The sequence below is a fragment of the Gymnodraco acuticeps genome, unplaced genomic scaffold (assembly GCF_902827175.1).
Source record: "Gymnodraco acuticeps unplaced genomic scaffold, fGymAcu1.1, whole genome shotgun sequence".
NCBI lineage: Eukaryota > Metazoa > Chordata > Actinopteri > Perciformes > Bathydraconidae > Gymnodraco > Gymnodraco acuticeps.
Genome location: NW_022989800.1, coordinates 971,234 through 995,345, shown reverse-complemented (window position 1 = coordinate 995,345; position 24,112 = coordinate 971,234). Strand labels below are relative to the sequence as shown.

At 42.0% G+C, this 24,112-nt stretch overlaps 1 protein-coding gene across 5 annotated transcripts in view; it reads right to left on the bottom strand.

Moving 5' to 3' along the window:
- Positions 1–24,112, bottom strand: part of thada (THADA armadillo repeat containing) — a 137,936-nt gene that overhangs the window by 6,373 nt on the left and 107,451 nt on the right. For 4 of the 5 annotated variants that reach the window (XM_034224981.1, XM_034224998.1, XM_034224993.1 and 1 more), the window contains exons 34-37: positions 19,611–19,735; positions 15,431–15,503; positions 14,987–15,137; positions 14,743–14,865 (exon numbers count right to left, since the gene is read on the bottom strand). In XM_034224981.1, the coding sequence (XP_034080872.1) occupies positions 14,743–14,865; positions 14,987–15,137; positions 15,431–15,503; positions 19,611–19,735 (472 nt within the window). The remainder of the gene's footprint in view (positions 1–14,742; positions 14,866–14,986; positions 15,138–15,430; positions 15,504–19,610; positions 19,736–24,112) is intronic. The other variant, XM_034224995.1, reaches the window with a different exon arrangement.

Sequence of the window (24,112 nt, the reverse complement as noted above, 5' to 3'; positions counted from 1 at the left end):
CAGCTCGCCTCTCACTCGCCACTCTGCTCTTCCACAGCGCCGCTTCCCCTCCCTCCGCTGACATTATGAATGTAAGGCATAGTAATCATAGATAACACCGCAGGGTCCGTTACAGTTTGTTTTCATCTGATTTCAAATAAACAAAGTCTTGGCTTTCAGAATATTAAACTTGTTTCGACAAATTCAGATGATAAATACAGCTTTGAAGCTTGTAACGGCATAATTACAAGCGGAGAACGGAGTAACTTGACGTCACAGCAAGCATAACAACAGCCGGTGTTTCTCCTGAGAGTTTTCCCTGGGAAACAAACTCAAAAATACACACACACACACACACGTATACACACACACACTCGCGAGCTTCCCCCAGACCAGTAATCCAAACGAAAATATCTTCCCTCTGTACTACTTTGATAATTTGGTCCGCTAATAATCAATCAGATCGATCCAGAGAAGAGGAAACTTTAAGGCCTTTTTCTCAAAATGATGACTCGGTGACAGTCATTATATAATTTGACATATTTTGCTTAATGTAGTACAAAAACAATCCTGATATCATTAGAAAGCTAGGAATCTCCTCTTTCCAACAGTATACAACTCAAAATGTGTCTTCGGATCAATGCGACTGATTTCGATGGAGCAGGTCACTTTGCATTAGGTAAAATACAGCAGGCAGACATAACAGGAAGAATATGTACATTTTAATCCAATGAAATAGGACATTGTCACACCATTCAAATGTATCCATGTACATTACAACCAATAACAAAGCTTAGATGTGTTTATTTGCTACGTTGTTTACGTTATGTGTTAGCCTACGTTGTTCAGTGTGTGTCAGCCGTTAACCTAGATAGATAAACTTGCAAACATGTCAGAAGAACCGGCGCATAAGAAAACAAAATACAGTCAAACTAAGCTGAAATTCAACAACTTGAATGTCACATCCCTGACATCCGCAACTCCGGAGCCTGGTCCTTCAACCATAGAACCAGCGCAGCCAGATGAACCCCAGCAGCAGCTCTGCGGCCGCAGAGGCTGTCAAAACCGCCGCCGCCGGCATCGTTGAACCGAAACAGGCTGGTTCCGACTGCATGGAGGTTTGTTGTCGGGACATTGAGAAGGGTAAATAAAAGCTTATTTGGGCAAAGAGAAGGTACTTCAATGCAGAATGGTACAAAAACAGAGAATGGTTAATTATTTGCAAAACCACTAAACAAGCCTTCTGTGAAATATGCAGATGTGCTGCTGTCAAACGGCTTGTAACTTTCTCCAAATGTGGAGATGACAGCTTTGTAAATACCGAGTTAATAACTGGAACTTTTCACAGAGCTTACTTCAGTCAAACACCAGTCAACATTCAGCTTGTCAAACAAGAGCGTAGCAGGAAAAAAGAAGAGATGGAATGAGCAACTGCGCTGTCATATGTGTGGGCTGGTCTGTATAGTTTAATGTACAGGAAAGGAGTGAGCAGAGGGTTGAGTTGTCCATTCTTGTTCTGTTTTCTCTGACTATCTTCCTCCTGAAGACCCTCTCAGACTTTCATTTGCTCACGCTACTAAAGAGACACGTTACCATGGAAACCAAACAATGGTGTAGCTGTATTGAAGTCCGAGTGGAAACAGTAACATTTGGTGCGTTATGTTAGAATGAAACACATCAGATTTAGTCATGCGGGAGAAATATGACCCCGGGAGGAAAACGGGAGTCTCCCGCGAAAATCGGGAGGGTTGGCAAGTAGGCTATGTCACATACACACGCACTTTTTGGCCCCCCCACTTCTGAAATGAATCCGGCGCCGCTGGATAGCAGTATAATGTTAGTGTATTACATATGCACACAATTACAACTGTTTGTAGTATAAACTGGGATCAATTAAAGTGTTGTTATTGCCTTGACATGAACTCAGACAGGCAGACTGTAAGACCGAACCAATGTCAACTCCATTTTAAACATAAATTAAAATATAAAAGGTGTACAATATTTTCTGTGTGACTTATGGCGCATTTCCACCGCAGCGCGTAGCACGGTTTAAGCGTACCGTGCCAAACCCGGCCCGTTTTTTGTTGCGTTTCCACTAGGGGTGGTTCCAGGTACTTTTTCACAGTTTTTCTGGCCCTCCAAAATCCAGGTTCTTTCCGGGCCAACAACCGGGCTGAGTATGCTAAACTAGTGAGAGAATCGCTGGCAAGGGGGCTACAACTATAACAAAATGAACATATTTGACCGTGATTTAATTGTAATACACGTTTCAAAATGATGCCAAAGTAACAACATACTGATACCGGTTAGTAAAAACCATGAATTAATGCTTTGACAAGTCTGCAGACAGACGGCAGGCGAAAAACCTTTTTTAATGCGTGTTTTCCGAATGGAGATCTAAGCTAACGCAGTATATGCTCCGACCGTCCACACTCACAACAACGGCCTACAGACATAAATAAATCAGCGACTGTATTCGCCATGACACAGGCAGTCTGTGGTTTGTACTTGTTTAACTTTTGTCTAGTTTCTGAACAGATATGAGGAGCTGTGAGCTCTGAGTGCTAACAGCTAACGGCTGCTGTTGTTTTTCTGGGGTTTTCATTGAAGATGACGTCACGACTCCGCCTACACTGCGTTGCTATAGTTACTGCCCCAGCTACTAAACTGTAATGGAAACGCAGCATAAAGTAAGCCTGGCCTACCAAGGCCTAATTATACCGTACTAAGCCGTGCGAGGCCCTGCAGTGGAAATGCGCCATAAATGTGCTGAATAGTGGAACCAATTATCAATAGCAGTACAATATGATGACAATATCATTGGATGTCAGTTCGTTTTTAAACATCAAGGTTATGCAGCAGCCTCATTGTGTCTGAACAACAGTCGTGTCATTAAAGTCCCTGAATTAAATTAAGAGAGTGAAGAGACCTTTGCTGTTCAGTAAATCCCTGCTGAGCCTCTGCAGCTGGGGGGGGTTTCAGATGTCTCATTGAGTGGGGGCGGAGCTGGAGGGGGAGGTTTTTTTTTTTTCTTCGGCCGGCTGTCAGAGCATTGAAATGAAAGAAAACACTTCCCGCCCCACAATCTTCCACTGGCTGGTGTCATCATGTTCACTGTACTGGGAGTCCATTCCTCTGCTCAGCCACCCATATCTGAGGGATTTAGGTAAGAAGCCCCCACCCCAACTAACTGCATCAACTACACCCATCCTACCTGGGGGGCGACAGACCACCGTACAGTTCCCTTAGCTACACCTGCTCCCCCCCACAGTCAGGTCTGTATTCCATAGAGGTGGACAAAGACTGCCTGTCCAATATGGTTGCAATGATCTGTATCAATCTATGAACAGATTTATTGATCGGAGCTTCTGAAAAAACATTTTCAAAGCTTAAAAGTTCATTATGCTGGTGTAAAACCAACACTTTCAGTTTCAATACATACTGTAAGATCACTAACCAACAATAGAGCTGCAAGGATCAGTTGATTTATTGAGTAATCAATCCTAAGTAACGTATTTGTTTATGATCGTTTCATTGTTAAAGTTATTTTTCATCCAACAAATGGCAGAAAATGCTGTTTCCTTCCTCTAAACCAGGGGTTCCCAAAGTGGGGGTCGCGAGACCCTGAGTGGGGGTCGCGAGATGATTAAAAATGTAGCAATTTTTTTAATAATTTTTTTTAATTATTATTAATAATAACGTGTGCATAGACATTTTTCAGGGGCGGACTAGCCATCTGTATAATTTCTCCGCAACGAGGCTCCCCCTTTGACAATCCACTAGCGCAGTGTTTCTCAAACTTTTTCATACCAACTTAACCAATACAAAAACACTCACGGAACTCCACAAATATCCCAAAACAATAGGCCTGCTTACCCATTCCAACAGTATATAACAAATTACAGCCTAATAATGACAGCTTAACCTTCTCTACATCGCCTCGTTCACACATTAAATCAACAATACAAATACAACTACAGATTATATAAGCATTTAGGCCCCAGCCACACGAGGACGAAAACGGCTAAACGCATAGGATTAACGCAAACGCAATCGCAAAAAAGCTTCCGTCCACACGCAATATTCACCGGATAGTGTCTGTCCACACGAGACAGCTCCGTTTAGCTCCAACCGCTGGAGAAGCTGCAGTACATATGCAGGAGCCTGTACGTGGCGCTGTAACTTCCTCCACAAAAGCAGCGAAGAAGCATGGTTGTCATGGTTGCCCTTCTGTTTATTCTCCGCGGTGGGGGCCGAGGGAACCGGCCAGAGTTTTTCGCCAGTCAACGTGTATTAAAGTTTAAATCATCCGGACAAAATTATAAAAGTGCCGGTCAAAGGTCTTCTTTGTTATTTATTGAACTTTAAAACAAATGAATAACGACTCTATATAATATAATAATAAAATACATGGAGCCTCTCTTTTTCCTCCCTCTCTTCGGACAGCGTCAGTGTCTGTCTCATGCAGCAGCTGATCCAGTAATGAGTGACCCGGCCGACAGTAAAAATAAACATATTTATAACTAGTTTAGGTAGTTTGAGAGGTGTCTCCGTCCTGTCAGATTAGACTTCACTCGCGTTTATGTCCATATTCAGTGTGCAGTTTACTTTGACGCGGGGGTGAGCAGCAGAGGTGGGGAGAGGCGGGGCTATTGTCTCATCATTATCAGAAAATGATCGTATAGGGCGTACACACGGAGCCGTTGGACCCCCCAGAGCGTTGCGTATGCCGTTCTATCCACCTTGGGACCCGTTATCGTTTCCGCAGTCGTTTAGTGCCATATTCGGTCGTCCTCGTGTGGCCGAACGGTCTATATGACACTAAACAGTAACGCAAACGACCGTTTTCGTCCTCGTGTGGCCTTAGTTCAAATGCGATTTAAAATGCTCTCAGGTTTTACACCTGTTATTATGAAATGTAGACTACTTTTATTACCGAGTTTATTTCCGAGCCAACAGACTCACAGATCGTTGGCTACTGAGAGATATGCAAAATACACCGCATGTAGTACGACACAAACCTCCGCTGTGGATTTTCAAAACAAAATACAGTAAAACTATGGTCACAGGCCCAAGTTGAACTCTCTGAGGCCTGCATGGTCTGCCTACAAAACAAAAATAAAAAAACGTTTATGCAGCCCCAACAACAGCCTCTGATGATCAACAGACTTCATGCAATGCTTCATCAGATGCATATATTAGATAATAATCTCTATCTCCCTCCTAACACATCTAAATCTACTTTCAGCGTGGATAAATGTTCATAAAACACATCCATTGTTTGTTCTATATGCTTCTTGAAATCCTAAAAAACACATCGTTTTTCTAGAACAGATTACAAATCGCCTGAAAATGGTACAAACACGTGGCAACATGTTTGACGAAGGTGTTGCGCTGGGCTATATCATGCAATCGAAAGTGAAACCTAAGCTCGCTCCATTGCGGAGACTGGCGAGACTTTTCGCTGAAAAGTTTGGGAACCCCTGCTTTAAACTACAGTGATTTCATGCTTTTCTCTGTTTTATATCATATTAAACATAATATTTTGGACTGACAAATCAAGAAAATGTACTTTGAGGATGGCGAAAACATGTTTTACCACTCGATTTTACAAATAAATAAAAACATTTTTAAATATACTGCTACCTTTTTGTATCATGGTGTACTTATCTTTGTTTTTTGTGTTTGTATTAGTAATAACGTGTGCCTACTTTTTTTTATATAATATGTAAGTCTACTCTTTTTAATGTAATGCAATATACTCTTGCTGTTATACCGTAAATGTCCTCGTTGCAGGACAAATAAAGGAATCTGATTCTGAAAGTAATCATTAGTTGCATCCTTTCACAACATCAACAACAACAACAACACCCATGATTAAAGATCAAAGAACCCCTCTTTCTTCCTCACACATGACACACACAGCTTCAGATGCTACACTGGAGCCGAGACACCAGGAAGCATAGGTGTGAGATAGAGGGAGAGGGAGAGGTGTGAAATAAAAACACACACTTTACAGCTCTGACTTCCTCTGACGAGTGACGAGAAACAGGGCGACAGAGAGCAACAACAACATCACCGACAGGAAACATTAGCATGAAAATGATAGCTCAAAATGTAGCTAATGGTGAGTATTACCATAAAGATAATGGCTGGAGGATATGCTAGTTTTAGCCCACTGTAGCAGCATTTGTCATGAAGCACAGTCAGTGGTTAGCTCAGTGAAAGGATCAAAAAGAAGTGAATGGCTGCCTTGATGGGGAGACAACAGAGGCCGTCTCTGTCATGGAAACGCCACCTGTGGTCCTTTCATTTCCTATGAGACACAAATCAAAGAGGAGCCAAAGCTAATGGCAATGTTCCGAAGGCTCCGACAGAATATATTGGTACAAGTTGTTAACCGGTAATTTCTCTGGAGGCTTTAAAAAATTCCTGCTGAAGTAGCATCTGAGTGGATTGAAGCAACATCGATAAACAATAAAGTGACACAACAACTGACCACTGTATTGGTTTGACATGGAGTCTTGGGAGTGAGGAGTTTATTGCCCTTTTCAGACATGGAATGTGCAGAAAACAGGAAGGGCCGAAGCTAATATACCCTGGCTTTTAATCCAAAGTATAGTATGGACCGCAATTCCCACCAGGGTTAGATATAGAAAATGTGAAAAGGCAAACTCCACCAGATCCACAAAATGAATGATATGACTCCAATATGCTTCGGCAAACCTTAACAAAAACAATAGAAAATGTCAGCAGTGCTGCAGTAGTCTTTTCACCATGCTCAGAGTATAGGTACAGAAATGTGTCTTAGGTCTGGATCAGGTGAGATTGCATCAAGACTTTAATGCAAAAGTTGCAGGGGTTGATTCAGAGATGTGCACGTTAAACACCAGAAACACATTTTTTAAACCAAAGTGATCGATAGAACAGGGGAAAAGCAAACAAGACGGTTTCTGTTCAGTTTATTTTGTTTCTTTCAAGTTTGAATTAAATGTGTTTATCAATGATCACCAAGGTAAAATGACTGTTTCCCTCAATGTAGTCTTGTTGCTTTGAGGAGAGCATATTAAATGTATGGTTTACATTTGAAACAATCCATTAATTGGTCAAATCTATGTTTCTTTTGTCTATTATATATTCACTTCAACACGTGTAAAGCATCGCAAAGGAAAAGGGGAAAAAATAAGCATCCGGTTTCCGTCACTGGTGATTACATCTGGAGTCGATAAATAACCCTGACTACTGCAGAGTCATTTGTTGCCACTGAAGACAGAAGCCATATGTTATGAGTTTTGTCCAGTGAGATAGGGGCTTTAGATTGGAAAATAGCCAGATCAAGATACTCTGTACTCCTAATTTATTTTTAAATCACATTATGTTCAAGTTTTACAACCCACAGCTCCAGAAGCCAATGAATACAATGTATCTCAATGCTCTATGAGAGAGCCTGCAGACTCCAGGCATGTGACCAATTCATATCACCAAATCTCTTTCCCTTTGCATTTATAAGTTCTTCTGAAGGGACCTGTGTGTTTCTTGTGTTGTTCATTCAATACAAAGCAACATTATGGTTGAGTGAGTGCTGTGCTTAAGGAGGACGGGTGTGTTTACTGTGTGTCCTTCAGCCCCGTCAGGTCGTTCACTTCCAATCATGTGCGTCACCCTCTGCAAATGAGGGAACTGGGGGAAAGGACACATGACTGGCATGTTATGCATGGGCGTTTGTTGGCTTTACAGTAAGACAAGCAGGTTACTCCCGGCCTGTTTGGATGATAATGGTTCGCTAAGAATGGCCCGGAATACATTGGCATGTAAGCAGAGTGAGCGAGGCCACACAAAGAGAGTTCAAAAATACTTCAGATCGGTGGATAACACAGAGGAAATGATTGGGGACTGGAAACAATTCGATATTTAAAAATCAATGACAAATGTGCGTCATTTATTGGTATAGCGTTAGATTGTCTGAACTACGTTTTTTTAATGTTCTGGCGAGATAGAAGAGATACCAAGGAAAACAAGGAACACAGGGTGCCTTGGTGTCTACATGTAGTAAAATATGCCTACAAACACCTCTTAAGGTAATAAATAATTATATAAATGCCTTTAAAGCCTCTTAATTGGAACACATTTTTTATAAATATATTGAATGTATAAATATATATACATATATATATCTGTAAAAAACAGAAAGTTGGTATTTCAGAAAATACTTGGGTGTAGAGTTGGTTCAGTGTGAGGTAATAAATGGTAGATACTAGCTGGTACAATTCTAAGGCCATGTTAAGATAGAATACAAATAGAGCTGTATTACTGTGTAGCTCTGTTTCCCTTTTGTCTTCCCAATCAGAATCCTAATCAGTGCCCTCTTACACACTGCTGTCCAACCACAAGCCCTCTGTGCTCTATATATAAAGTGATCCCACTGTTCCTGCCCTGAGTCTGTCACAATGCTGGAGGTCCAGGGAGGGTGAGCGGAGTTTGATTTCAGACCCAATTAGCCTGGAGGTATTTGGGTGGTGGTGGTGATGCTGCTGGTGGGGGGTGGCGGTGTTGGAGGGTAGGATGGGGTTAAATTAGATTTGCTCTTCCTGTCCAGGACAATGGCGCCACTGTGGTTCACAGAAGAAGAGCTCCAACGCAACCTGATGTGAATCTACACAAGATTTCTCTCCCACACACTAAACAGGTTTATTTGGATACACCTGGATTTTCTGATTAAAAGAGAAACACTTAACTATATTGGAATGAGTTGCAAAGTATTCTCACCCTTAGATTAAAAGGCAATGTGAGTCCTACTCTTACTTATTGATGAAAGAATAACTGTTCTTTATTTTTAGCAGTGACACAAAATAGTCCTTCGCATTTATGAGAAAAGACACACAAAAGCTAATAAACGATGCTATGCTATACTAGCTTTACATATTACTGCTTGATACACATTTTAAAGCTTTCCCCCAACATTTTGATGGAAGAGTTTAACATTTTGAGAAACATGCTCAATCAAATTCTCTCTGAGAGTTGGATGATAATAAAGATATACTGACATAGCCAAGGCTAACTGTTTCCAGCCCTTATGCTAAGCTAATCCTGCTGGATTTAGATTCAGGTTTAGTATACAGACATTGAAAGAAAGCTAGTAGGCATAATAGTGTCAAACTATTCTTGAAATGTGTTCAAGATACACTTGGTATATAAACTGCATAGTCAACATGATTTTTGTATTTGTCTGTTGAGCTGAATGACTTACTGGTTTTAGCAACAAAACACCACGTTAAAACATTTCAATTTCATTCAAATGTCTTTCCTTCCTAAAGGTGGTGAGTGTTTAGCATTTTGTCATTGTGTGTGTTTGTGTTGCTGATCCTGTCTCTGTTCCCACATCCCTGCCTGTCCTCCATATCAAAGGGCCAGGAGTCGTCACCTCCATCTGAAGAAGATAACACCTCAGATACTTGACTCTGCAAAGGCAGGTCATAAAGCACACACACACAAACCCCACAATAGGCAGACTGACTGGCTGACTGGCCAGGGGATGGGAACACACCCACCCCACCCCACACAAACACCCAACACACCAACACACACACACACACACAACACACACACACACACACACACACACACACCACACACACACACACACACCACACACACACACACACACACACACACAACACACACACACACACACACACACAACACACACACCACACACACACACACACACACACACACACACACACACACACACACACACACCACACACACACACACACACACACACACACACACACACACACACACACCATGTATACAGCACTTCAGGGGACATTACATTGACTTACATGCATTTCCTGGAGACTTATCCTAACCTTAACCATAACCAACACATGCCTAACCCTAAACCTAACCAAGTCTTCACCCTAAAATTAATGATTCCCCTCATGGGGACCTCCAATTTGTACACACACACACACACACACACACACACACACACACACACACACACACACACACACACACACACACACACACACACACACACACACACACACACACACACACACACCACACACACACACACACACACACACACACACACACACACACACACACACACACACACACACACACACACACACACACAACACACACACACACAAACACACACACACACAGCTATGGTGTGGAATAGCATGCCAAGTTTTTCTGTTTCATTTGCCTGGCACTGAAGACGGAAGAAGTTTATGTGCTGACCTGAGACATTAAGCAGGTCACCAGGCTAAAAGGTTTCACTACAGGAATCTAACCTTTCAGGCCAAAATAATTGCAATTCAATATTTCATTCCCATTTATCATCAAAATATTGTAGCTAATAACTAGGACTTCATGATTAGGAAAAACAAACTAGTTGCGATTACGATGTTGGAGGGATTAAGCATTATTGCATCATAATTCTTATTGTTAATGATTAAAAAAGTGTTATTGAGTCTGTAGGCTATTTCTAGACCAGGATACCTCTGCAGCTCCACAATACTTTATTCATAATGATAATTTTAACACATATTTACTACATGTTGTGGTTACTGTTTTGTTTTTTTGTGCAACCTTAACTACATTTCAGGGATTCCAGTATGTATAAGTTAGGAAATATCTTTTCGGACAAATATTTTTTTTTCACAAATACTTTTCAGTGAAAAACAATCAATTACACAACCTTAAATGAGGTTACACATTATAATGGCCCCTTGCACAAAAAATGATAAATACATACATTCATCCATCCATCCATCCACCCATCCATCTTCTCCCGCTTATCCGTGGTCGGGTCGCGGGGGTAGCAGTTCCAGCAGAGAGCCCCAAACTTTATTTTCCCTGGCGACATCAACCAGCTCTGACTGGGGGATCCCAAGGCGCTCCCAGGCCAGCGAAGAGATATAATCCCTCCACCTGGTCATGGTCCCCCTTGGTCTCTTCCCAGCTGGACGTGCCTGGAACACCTCCCTAGGGACGCGCCCAGGTGGCATCCTAACTAGGTGCCCGAACCACCTCAACTGGCTCCTTTCGACGCGAAGGAGGAGCGGCTCAACTCCGAGTCCCTCCCGGATGACTGAACTTCTCACCTTATCCCTAAGGGAGACACCAGCCACCCTGCGGAGAAAACCCATCTCGGCCGCTTGTATCCGCGATCTCGTTCTTTCGGTCATGAATACATTCAAATAAAAATAATTACTCTTATTTTGACACTACTCTAACATAACAGCAAGCAAGACAGCTTTTTTGAAGTCACTCAATCTCAAAAATGGAATTCACCATGATCAATTTATTTTTAGTTTTCTTTACGATCTATGATTTAAATTACATTTTAGAGATCATGAAAATGTTTTCTGAAATTTGACCAGCACTTCATTTGGGTGCTGACAGCATTACAAATGTATGAACATTTAAAAATAAATAAAACCTCTAACTTATTAACACATTGACAAACACTATGATATGTCTGCCTAGTGATAGCAGTAATGCAATCCTAATGACTTCATTAAAAGCTCTCCGAGTACCAAAATGTCTCAGCAGCTTACTGTCGTGTATTTAATTTGAGCAACATCACTTAAGTTGAAGCACTGAAGTAGAAAAATGACATATTTATTTTAATTGAAGGGTGATGTTGTTTTTACAGTCGCTGGGATGTGATTTGTTTTGGGTTTTTCTGTTGTTTTTCAGTTACATCAGGAATTCAACTCTCCCGGCCAAGTGGCTCATTCATTTGAAACAAGCGTACCAATTTACCGTCTCATTTCTTTTTGTTTCGTGCGCTACATTCCTGCTGTGCGTACGACAAGTGTCGAAATAAAACAGGAATTTGCAAGGCAGTTTTCATGAGTTTCAGCGAAAGCCGAGTGGCGTGGCCTGGAGAGTGAAGTCACACACAGGAATACAACAAGTGTCCAGGAGGGAATGTGTGCCAGATTACTGTAAGTAAAATACAAAGTCTGTAAACTCCAAATGAGTAATAAATGTGTATGGACAAAGAAGGACCTATTTTCTCCACACACATACACACAGGACACCCACTCTGCAATTATGCCTATTGTGTTCTCTTCCTGTTGTAAAGAAAACCTCCACGTCTTAGTCATGTTGTTGAGCTCCAATCTGCTGACAGCTTATCAGCCCTGTCTGGCCTTATGTGCTTATGTACACATATAGATACACACATACACACAGCTTTTTGGATAAAATCCTTGTATCAAAACACTTTAAGGAATGTTTAAATGCGTTTCCTAGGCCTTGAGATAGTGAGACATTTTCTGCCTTTACAGGAAAAGGTTGGATTTTTCTCTAAATGGACAGTAAACATGTCTATTTTCACCGGAGTTGAGTCTTCCCCCATGAGTCTGCCCTCCCATTCACAAGGGGCCGCGGAGACTTTTGAGGAGGTGTTTTGCTGCCTTGTGTTATGTTATGAGATCCTATCAGTGGCAACAGACACAATAAGGGTGGCTCCGTGGAGGAAAGCAGGGAAAATACAGGAAGTGTGTGTTGTGAGGACAGGAAGTCGCACTGTGGTTGTTTGTGAGGGCCACTAGAGAGCTGGCAGCTGTCAGTCCTCTGATAGCAGGGCCCGGAGGGTTACTTGAAAATGTAAGGAGTAACCGTATCCAAGTATCACAATAATAAAGTGTGTAATTACTTTCTGTTACTTGACGATAAACCCAATCGTAAATCTGGAAATGAAGACGAGCAAAGAAAAACTCGGCGTATTTTAACCTGCCGTAGCACTATATTAAAGAGGCCCTATTATGCTTTTTGGGTTCTTCCCTTTCCTGTATTGTTATATAGGTTTTTGTGCATGTAAATGGTCTGCAGAGGCTAAAATCCCAAAGTTCCCTTCAGAGGGAGTTTCTCTCCCACACACTCCCCCCCTGCCTGAAACGCCTCCATTGGACTCCTTTGTTTACTTCTGTAACTAAATGACATCACCATGTAACACCTGTGCTTCTATTGGCTAGTGCTTTAACACATTGTACGTGATAGGCAAAGGGGCGAGACATCTCTTAGCGGTTGACCAATCACAACAGAGCCGGCCAGCAAACCAATCAGAGCAGACTGGGCTCTGGTTTCAGACAGAGGGTGAAAAGAGGTGCTGCAGCACAGGCAGTATGAGGAAAATAAAGAGCTTTTTGAACATTAAAGCATGGAGACATGTCACAGGAGAGACACACAATACAAATATGAACCTGAAAATGAGCACAACAGGGCCTCAAATTCTTAAGAATTGTATCGATAATCTGATAAACCTGTCTCAACGTGTGCGAGAGGTAGTATTGTAAGGGTGCTACCTTGGGGATAAAACTGTCATCAGTCTGAATACATGAGGGATTTGTGAGTGAATCTGAATTCCTGCTTTCATACAATCCTCAAAAAATAGACCTCACTTAACAATGACACATAACCGTCCGCACACGCACACACACTTTTCACTTTTGTGTCCCAACTACAATTAGCGCCCTTCATTCTGGGAATGCTCCCCAACCCTTAGCACGAAGTGATGTCATCAACCCTTTTTAACATCAACATGCGTTTGTGGTGTTGTTATGTGTGCCAGAGTTTCCGTTAAAAAATGTTTTTGCCGGTCAACATGTCCGTTTAAGTTTAAATCTTCCGGTCAAAGGTCTTCTTTGTTATGTATTGAGCTTTAAAACAAGTTGATATGATTCGATATTAAACAAACTAATTATAGTAGATTAACTACATTATTCAAAAGTGTACAGTAACTTATAACAACACAGGAATAATAAACGGAGCGCTCTCCCTCTCCTGACAGCCCGTCAGTATCATGCAGCTCGCGGATCAGTAATGAGTGACCCGACAGTAAAACTAAACATATCTATAGCTAGTTTAGGTAGTTTGAGAGGTAATTAAAATAGCTACGTGTGATATTCTAACCTGAAGTGTGTGTTTTGTTCCGCTCACCGCTGCATGTGATCATGCAGAGCTGCTTGTCGACTCGTCAGCAGCAGCTGATCTCTCTCTCCCGTCAGATTAGACTTCACTCGTGTTTATGTCCATATCGATCAGATCTAGCTAGTTCTAGCTAATGATAGGACTACCTGCTTATTAAAAGACACCTAAACAATAAGCGTAGCTATGCAACCGGGTGAGGCCGCAAAGTATAGCGCAGCATTATGCATTTGTTTACATGCCCACCGGAACCCCGAGGCATTACCAACAGATCAACGCACAATCAACCCATACAGGACATCTCTTTCTCCACATTAAGTGTTAGACATTAGAATTGACTATTCTGGTCCATCACATAAGTGGCGCAACTGATGCGGTATTGTGCTAAGGGGAAATTATTTTGACCGGACATTTTGACCGGAGAGATTTAGATTTGCTGGTCTTCAGCATATTTTACTGGTCAAAGTCCGGTAATTACCGGCTAACAAGAACTCTGATGTGTGCGTGTGTCTGTTTATATATGTGTGTGTGTATACATTCCATTAATTACCACTGTTGTCTTGCACTGCTTTGGTATGCGTTTGAAACTAAGTGGGTGAGCGCGTAAATCACAAGTAACATATGTACACCATGGTTGTACTCAGCATGTATGTATGTTAATGTGTATTAATTGTGACTGTGTGTGTGTGTGTGTGTGTGTGTGTGTGTGTGTGTGTGTGTGTGTGTGTGTGTGTGTGTGTGTGTGTGTGTGTGTGTGTGTGTGTGTGTGTGTGTGTGTGTGTGTGTGTGTGTGTGTGTGTGTACCTGTGCTGAGCAGAGATGCTGGTAAATTACAGATGAAGTCACAGGTAGAATCTCGGACATCCTCGTCTTCATCCTGCAGCAGCGTGAACAGACTCCTCCACAGAGAAACTGTTGTGGTCAGACCTGACACACACCCACACACACATATGAACATATGTTTTACTTTATCCTTTTAAAACTGCGGTATACATCTTGCCTGACTGAGGTAAATATCTCATCACGTGGTTCACATTTTGAGACTCACCAAGGGGCAGATGGGAGCTGGTCAGCACAGTGGCCGTACAGTTGACCAACACCTTGGCGGCCATTAGCTTCACCTCCACTGGCTGCTCCTCGCTGCAGCATGAGCACACCAGCGCCCCCCATTGACCTAAACAAGCCACTGCACTTGCACCCTAGATGACAAATTAAATAAAGCATTTAATTAAAGGTTACAGAGGAATTCTTATTAATCAGTTTATTAACTAATGTCACTTCAGTTGCATAGAAGAGTATCCATTAAATGTCTTGTAGTAGGGTCATTACATCGTATGTTAAGCTAGCAGAAACAGTCCACACAAAACAGCATTGGACTGAGGTAATAACCAACATCTTTTTCTAGTGCATTTGTGACTTGTGATAGGAAGCAAAGGCTGCTAGAACATTTATCTTTAACAGGTGAGAGATTACGAGTACAGTTCGTCTTCACCTGAGGGTTAGAGCTCACCAGTTGTACCACAAGTCGAGAGACCAGCGTCAGAGCAGCACAGTGGAGCTCCACACTGAAACACAAAATCAACACCTGATACCAGCTCCCAAATGACTAATAATAAGTTGGTTAGTTTATTTTAAATGTCTGATCTGAAAGGGGGAATCTCTCCTCTGTAGCTCTTTATGACGTGAATCCCCCTTTGTTCCCCTAATATACAGTTTATATATATATATATATATATATATATATATATATATATATATATATATATATATATATATATATATATAAACTGAAGGGGGTTCCTGCAAAAGAGTCTATTAGGAAGCAGGCAAACTCCGGCTCTGAAAAGTGATGCCAATCTGTAAGTGCCTTAAACTGCTAACTTTGTATTGAATAGCAAGGGGCCATTTCACCAATTGTGGAAAGGAGTCTAAATGTATAGAAGTCTATGAGAAAATGACCCTACATCTAACTTGATTAAATACCCCATGAAACATTTTCCTGATGACTTTATGGTCTCATTGATTTATTTCAAGTCTTTTTCATTACAGCATAATGTTTATTTTGTAGATCATTTGGAGTCAAATAGATAATAATGCTGGCTATGCAAGTTTAGAGTGTGGCTAGATGGTGATAGAAGAGGTCACTACAACTGCATCACTACCAAAGCTTTGTCCCCGTTGTACTAAAAGACACTCTAAGGAGTCTGGTGTACTTTTCTTTTGGTAAGTATAAAGCATATAGCTAAAAAAACGAGGGTAACTTAACTTATTTTGGGCTGTTTGGAAGTACAGTGTTTTTTCTTGTGTTTTTGTTTTTTTAGCACTTGGGTGAACTAACCCATTCATTTTATATTGGTGCAGTGAGAGGGTCTGAAAAGAAAATGTTCTCCACGGGACGTTCTGTAAAAAAGGTTACGCACATTAAACACCGCGGCACCGTCAACTACACACACATCACTCAACTGTATTGACTTACAACCCACAAAAGAAGTGTGCTGGTGCTCACCACTACATTATGGATCACAATACCCAGAGTGCCCAGAGTGCCATTCAACCACATGGCAGACAAGGGCAGCCAGCAACCCAATCTCGTCCTTCCCCGGCTCTAATCATAACCCTGGGGCCGCTCCAAAGGGAAAGTGGATCCTCGGGTCCAGGGATTGTGGCCAGGAAAAGACTTTACAGGGCTAAAAGCCTTTGTAATCCAATCCTCATTCAAGCCTGTATTCTCTTGTTGGGGTGAGAAAAGTACAGCGGTGGCTTGTCAAGGAAGGTGTGTGTGTCTGTCAATGCTCGTCAAAGGGCTTACAGTGTAAGCAGTAGCACACACACACAAACACTGGGACAGTCTTTGCCAAATCACTTTGTGGTAAGAGGGGCCCAAAGTTTCTCATAAACTCTCGCAAAAGTACTGGTTGGAGCCTGACAGGTGTGAATAATCTAATGTAGGAATAATGCAGTAATGACGGCCTTTGAGAGCACAAATATCAGCTTTCATCTGCGTTTTTTACATTTTAAAACCACCAATCTCTGTTGCTGGTGGACAATTCGGTAACCTAAATACTGCAACGATACACAAAGACCCATGAAGAAAGGGGCCAGAAACTCCAGGTGTGCCCAGGTGCAGCCAATGAACCTGTGAGCCCCTCCTCCATGGACTCTGGCTCTGAATGAAGGCTTGACAGCCAGGGCTCTTTCACAAATGGATGTTGCCAGAAAAAACAGGAAAATGGAGAAGGAGTGTGTGGTTACATTTTAACATGTACTCCCTTCATGTCACTTCAATCCATCACAGCTAAAGGCTGGCCTGGGATGGTTTTTGACAGCTAGTGTTCAGGAGGTGGCAAAGTGTTTTGGAGTAACAACGCTGCTTCCCTTTTTCTGCACTTACCCAGAAATTAAGTGATGATTCAAGTATTGGCTTGTTATATATTCCAAGGCATTCCATCAGATCTCTGTGGAGCGATGAGGAGACTGCCGCCTTTTTTTGTCTCTATAGTAGACCATTTCGGTTTTTCAGTTAATTGTCACAAAAGTGTTTTTGATGGATTGCCTTGCTAACGGTAACCATTGTCCTCAACTTTCCATTTGGGTAAACATCACCACCAAGCATTTGTTCCCCACACCTGCAAAACTAATGACACCCCCTGGGCAGAAAAGCTGAGGTGTCTTCAATGTCCATGACACATTTGAAATACAGTTTTGCAGTGCTGTGAAACACTGTTTTATTTAAGTGCTTATTCCTGACTCACCTTGGTTGTTTTTATTGGTTGTAAAAAGGTGATCAGAATGGGGAAGAAAGGTGATTTAAGTGACTTTGAACGTGGCATGGTTGGAGTATTTCAGAAACCGCTGATTTACTGGGATTTTCACGCACAACCGCACAAACCTAGGGTTCACAGACAATGGTCCGAAAAAGAGAAAATATCCAGAGAGCGGCAGTTCTCTGGGCGAAATGCCTTGTTGGTGCCAGAGGTCAGAGAATGGCCAGACTGGTTCAAGAAGATAGAAAGGCAACAATAACCCAAATAACCACTAGTTAGAACCAAGGTATGCAGAAGATCATCTCTGAACACACAACACGTGGAAACTTGAAGCAGAGGGGCTACAGCAGAGAAGACCACACCGGGGGCCACTCCTATCAGCTAGGAACAGGAAACTGAGGCTACAACAGGCTCACTATAATTGGACAATAGAAGATTGGAAAAATGTTGCCTGGTCTGATGAGTCTCGATTTCTGCTGTGTCAGAATTTGCCGTTAACAACATGGATTCATCCTGCCTTGTATCAACGGTTCAGTCTGGTGGTGGTGGTTAATGGTTTGGGGGATATATTTTCTTGGCAGACTTTGGGCCCCTTGGTACCAATTGAGCATTGTTTAAAAACCACAGCCTATCTGAGTATTGTTTCTGACCACATGTATGCATCCTCTGATGGCTACTTCCAGCAGGATGCCATGTCAAAAAGCTCAAATCATCTCAAACTGGTTTCTTGAACCTAACAATGAGTTCACTGAACTCGAATGGTCACCAGACCTCAATCCTATAGAGCACCTTTGGGATGTAGTGGAACGGGAGATTTGCATCATGGATGTGCAGCCGACAAATCAGCAGCAGCTGCGTGATGCCATCATGTCAATATGGACCAAAATCCCTGAGGAATGTTTCCAGCACCAGGAAGGCAGTTCTGAAGGCAAAAGGGGGTCCAACTCGGTACTAGCAAGCTGTACCTAATAAAGTGGCTGGTGAGTGTAGATGTCTGATTGTATAGAAGTCTATGAGAAAACTACCATACTTCTCACCTATTTATTACCTCAGTACAGATTGTTATAAGGAGGTTTTGGTACCAATGGCTAGTGTTTAGTCTCCTTCGATAAATCATAATGATCATATAGTAAATTGGTCCCATTTTGAGTTAAATTGATGACAAAGGATATGCTTCAGAGACAGGCTTCCTTGTGATTAGCAAGTCCAGAAATCTGGGTCATCATAGACAGCGATTTAAACTTCAAAAGCCATATTAATCATCTCACAAGATCAGCTTTCTCAAATCCTACTCTGAGAAATGAATGAAATGATGGTCTGTATTCACCAGCATCCCAATCTCAGCTCTGCTAATTCTAAATGCTTCTCCAAGTGTTTCACCTGGGAGTGAAACCTATAAGCACATTACCCGTGAATTCTGCAATCCTTCCCTATCAAATCAAGGATTGGTTGTAACATTCTGCTACTTTCTCCTTCTGTATTTATGCCCTGGGTAGAAGGTATTTAGACCTTTAAAAGCAGTTTTAAAGCAATGCTCTTTCAAAGTGTCTTCATGTGGGTAAGGGTGTGTATTTCTGTGAACTTGTGGAAGTGTGTCTTTTTTGCTCTTGTACATTCTGCACTTGTTTTATTATTATATGTCAATTTGATATAAAGCACAGTGAGTTGCATGCTCTATAAATAAGGTTGAATTGGTTTGACTTTTGGGGGGGGGAAGTCATTACAAGCATCATATTCTTTAAAATAAATATAAGTCAGAAGTGTGTGTGCGCAGTTTCCAATGGTTTGAATGTTCGCTATGTGAACTCTAGCTGCTGGAATAAGGCAATAACTGTCTAATGCTTTGGCCCAAACAGAGGAAACATCAGGATTATTTGTACATGGACATGTACATGTGTCTTCTCTGACCTGTGAGTGGAGTTCTGAGCCAGAGCAAGAAGGTGCAGCAGGAGCTCCTCCTGGGACAACATCTTAACACCATCCGACCATGAGAGCTCAGTGGTGGTGCTCAACACACACAACACAGAGAGGACCTGAGAGGAGGAAAGAGACAAAGAGACTGTCACAAGGAGTAAGAAGATATGAATGCAGTCACTGTTTTTCACCTCCATCTCACACACACTCAGAGCTACTGGTGAGGGAAGTTGCTCAGGGCCATCCATCAACACAGCTTTGGTGTCCTCTCTGCAGCGCGGCTGGCAAGTTGCCCTCGAGGGTATTTTTACACACCGGTCAGATCCTCCCTACGCACACCCTAACCACGGGTACACAGCTGCCTCGCTCTCTCTTTCTCTTTCTCTTTCTCTTTCTCACACACACACACACACACACACACACACACACACACACACACACACACACACACACACACACACACACACACACACACACACACACACACACACACACACACACACACACACACACACACACACACACACACACACACACACACACACACACAGCAACACAAACACATGCATGAAGATGGGTGCAAAAGCACATGGGTGTCTGTGAAGATGTACAGCATAGCAAGTGAGCTTTCATTTATATCTCCATCGCTCATTGAGGGAATAATCTAGGCCTCGTCTTTTGTTGACACCATTCAGTTTAAAGGGCCCCATTACAGTGATGTCCAGGTTCATATCAGTATGTTGTGTCTCTGCTGGGACATGTCTCCATGCTTTAATGGTCAACAAGCGCTTCATTTCTCTCATACTGCCTGTGCTGCAGCACCTCTTTTCACCCTCTGTCTGAAACCAGAGCCCAGTCTGCTCTGACTACACGTGTTACATAGTGATGTCATTATGTCCAGGGAAGTAAATACGGAAGTATATAAGTATATATATATATATACAATACACAAAATAAAATATATTACATTTGTGATGCATACCAGGACAAGAAATGTAAGCATTTGATAAAAGCAGTTTAAAATGATTAGAGTCAACCGTAATGAGGGATGTTTGGTTCTAGGGTTTGGATATATCTTTGTGTCGCTCTTGTCCATTTGAAAATATGATCAACAGCCAAATCAATTTTTTTATGTTTTATGAATAACATGTTCTACAAATCTGGCTGTGAATGATATACAAACAAACTTCTCACAATATAAAAACCACTGTAACATTCCATACATTTTGCAATGCTTCACAGATGATTAAGGATTTCTTAAAAGTAATACATATCATCAGGAAACTGCCCCACTTCATTACTTATACAAAGACCATTTGATATGAAGTTTTCTGTAAAAACATGCACATGAGAAATGATGTAAGTTTGGGTGAATGTAGGAGGAATCTGCAGACACAAGTGAAGTAAACATCTAAATGTGTCATTTGAATGTTTTATTTCCACGAGTCTGAAAGAAAACATGTTATGAAAGCAAAATAGCCCAAACTCTCAAAAACTGACCAAAGCATGCAAATGATTTGTTTGCTTGGAGTGTCATACCTCCTTAACTCGATTTTCTGCTTCCTTCACTCCTCACTGCCCCCCCCCCCCCTCCTCTCCATCCTCTCCATGCTCCGTCACTCCTTCAGAGAGCGAGGCAGCTGACCGAGTCAGAGGAGGAAAAGTTGAGTTTTCCACCGCGTGAGACCCCGTTAAAAACACACATCCAGCCGGGAACACATGTTGACATTCCTGCTGCATATCTCAATGATTATTATTTCTTTCAAGGCCCCAACCTGTTATTAGAGCTTTAAAATAAAGCTGACTTTATAGGATCTGTGTGGGTGGAGAGCTGGGCGAGCGGGCGCATGCAATGTCTGTGTGTAAACATGTGTGTGTGACTGTATATTTGTGTATGTGAGCAGTAAAAAGGGAGCAAGGTAGACCTGCTACCTGCTGGTGTGTTGTTCTAACTGACTCTGAATGGCTCATAGTTCAGTCAATACAAAGTGTTTATCATCATTAGATTAAACAAACAATAACAATAACTTGAATAAAAACACTGGATTTAAATGCAGGAAGGAGTCCAAAACCTGGAAATGAGTCGGCTATTTACCAATTATGGTTCCCTCGTCTGGAAGTCAACAGTTTGAGAACTGGTTTTTGATTAAAGGCCTAAAATGAGGCGTGGTGGTTAACACAAGATTAAGAGATTGTAATGTTTTGGTCTATGACGTAAATGAAGTCAGTAAATAACCCACTGTGACATCAAAACTGTGCCTGCTAGCAAATGAGACTACTAAACCTAATCCCTTCAGGTTGAATGCAACAACTTTATTATTTGATTTTATGTTAATGTTGCCTTTTATCATTTCCATTAATGCAAATGTAAGCATCCTGCAAAGGCATCGGCTAAAGACAGTTCGCCTATACTCGCTGACATAAGTCTATAGTGTTAAAACACAGCTAATGTCCATTATTCATACCATTGTAAACAAGTCATTTGAACATTTTCTAATGCACCATCAAGTAATCCAAAAAACCACAGCAGCCCATTACTTGTAGTGTCTTTTTTTAGGCAATATTTCCCAAAGTCCATTGGCTACTCTCAACTCCACTGAGAGTGAATCAATCACTGGAGCACTCATGCCAAGCCAGTGTCCTTATTCATTCAGCCACTGAATTTCTCTGTCTTTATTGCACGACTTTAAATCCTGCGTGTGTCTGTGTGCCAGGTATTACGAGTGCGAGCTCCAACGCAGCTGCTCCGACCAACTCTGCTGCTTCTGACTTTAACAAGCTGCTTTAATGAGCTCCCGTCCTGCAACACACTCGGCTGCCCACATACTGAAATATACACAGTCACAGGAAAACATGCCAACTCAGGCGAGGACGCGTACAGACTTTCATAGCTGTAACATGCAAATAAACAGTGATGCCCACCCTGCATGAACAGACGCACACACTAAGACGTTAACAAATAGAAAAAGTTACCCAGCATGCATGGCGGCTTAGTCTAGCCTTTAAGGACAGCCTCAAGGTGTTGCTGCTTTTCACTGGTGGTGTTAACTGACATCTCTGGGCCAACGCAGACCCCAAGCCAAACCATGAAAGAGATTTTTAGTTTTATTAAAATGTCAAAAAATCATAATGATTCCAAGCCGCAAATTGCCTATCCTGTGTAAAAAGTTTTTTAAAAGTTTTACAGCAAAGGGACCTGACGACATCACCTGCCCCAGTCACAGTTTCTCTCAGTACCATCACGCAATCTCTTCCACAGGCCTCCTATTTCCTAAATAAGCACACACATGAGCCTTGTAAATTAAATCCAAGAGATAACCAGCAGTTAAAGCAAGGGACAGAATGTTCAAGATACAAAAAAAGTGTGACAGCTTTCTTCCGTGTGAGCAGTGAACGCAGCGTGTCACGTGTGTTTAAAACATTGGTTGCTAATAAGTGGCTAAATGACACTACTAAACACAATGACCCGGAACATTAGCCTCCTTTAGCTTAGCGATGGTGACGTGAAGTCATGCGACCGTGATGTTATTCGTTTAAAGTATATTCCTTAAGCTTTTTACATCTGGGGATTGCATTTATGTGTGTTTTCCAAAGATCCTTTGTTCTACAATGTTGCAAATGTAATGGAAAAAATATTTTGTTGTCGAGGGGCCCTTGCGATACTAACTTCTGTCTCGGCCTGCAGAAAAACATAAAGATAACAGTCTCCTTCAGACTTTGAAAACAGAGTAGCAAATCAATTGTCCTTGTCCTACTGCTGCCCCTGCTCCTCTCCCAGAATGCTTCATTGCTATGACAACCGGCCCATTGTGTTAGTGTGTCCTTGGCGCAGGGGAGGCTACGCTTTAACAGGGCCGACACTTTAAACATTAACGGCTGGCCTGTGAAGCTGGCAAACAATGGACAACCAAACACATACATGCACACAAATAACCTTAAAACACATCAAAAACACACACTATAGTCACACACACATACAGTCCCTGCAGTGCTGAGTCATATTTACAACAGGAGCAACAGAGCCGATCTGCCTGTCCTCGCTTTAAGAACCCACTGAAATACAACCCTCTGTCACCAAACAGGAAATAGGATTCATCCAGAGCCCTGGTAAGAGAGGAAGCCTACCAAACCTCTCCTTAGTGTAAGTGAGACAGAGAGTGAGACAGGGAGAGAGCCAGCTCACTGCCAGCTTGGCGTTTCCCACTGCGGCTGATTAGCCTTTCACGCAAGCCTCTGCAAGATGGATTTGGACATTTAATCAATTTGCTGCGAATGTCCCTGTGGTTCAGTGGAACGGGGATGAATAGGAAAAACTTATTTTTTTGGAAAAGGGTTTCTCGTTTTGTTTCTCTAAAAGAGCCTGTGACAGCATCCCAACAACTGTTGTGCAATGAAATATTGGGCTAATAGTAATCTCGAACCGTCAGTTTAAAAAAGAAAAGCGATACCGTACCGTTAAATATCAATAATTTCGAACATCGCGGGGAAATTCCTTC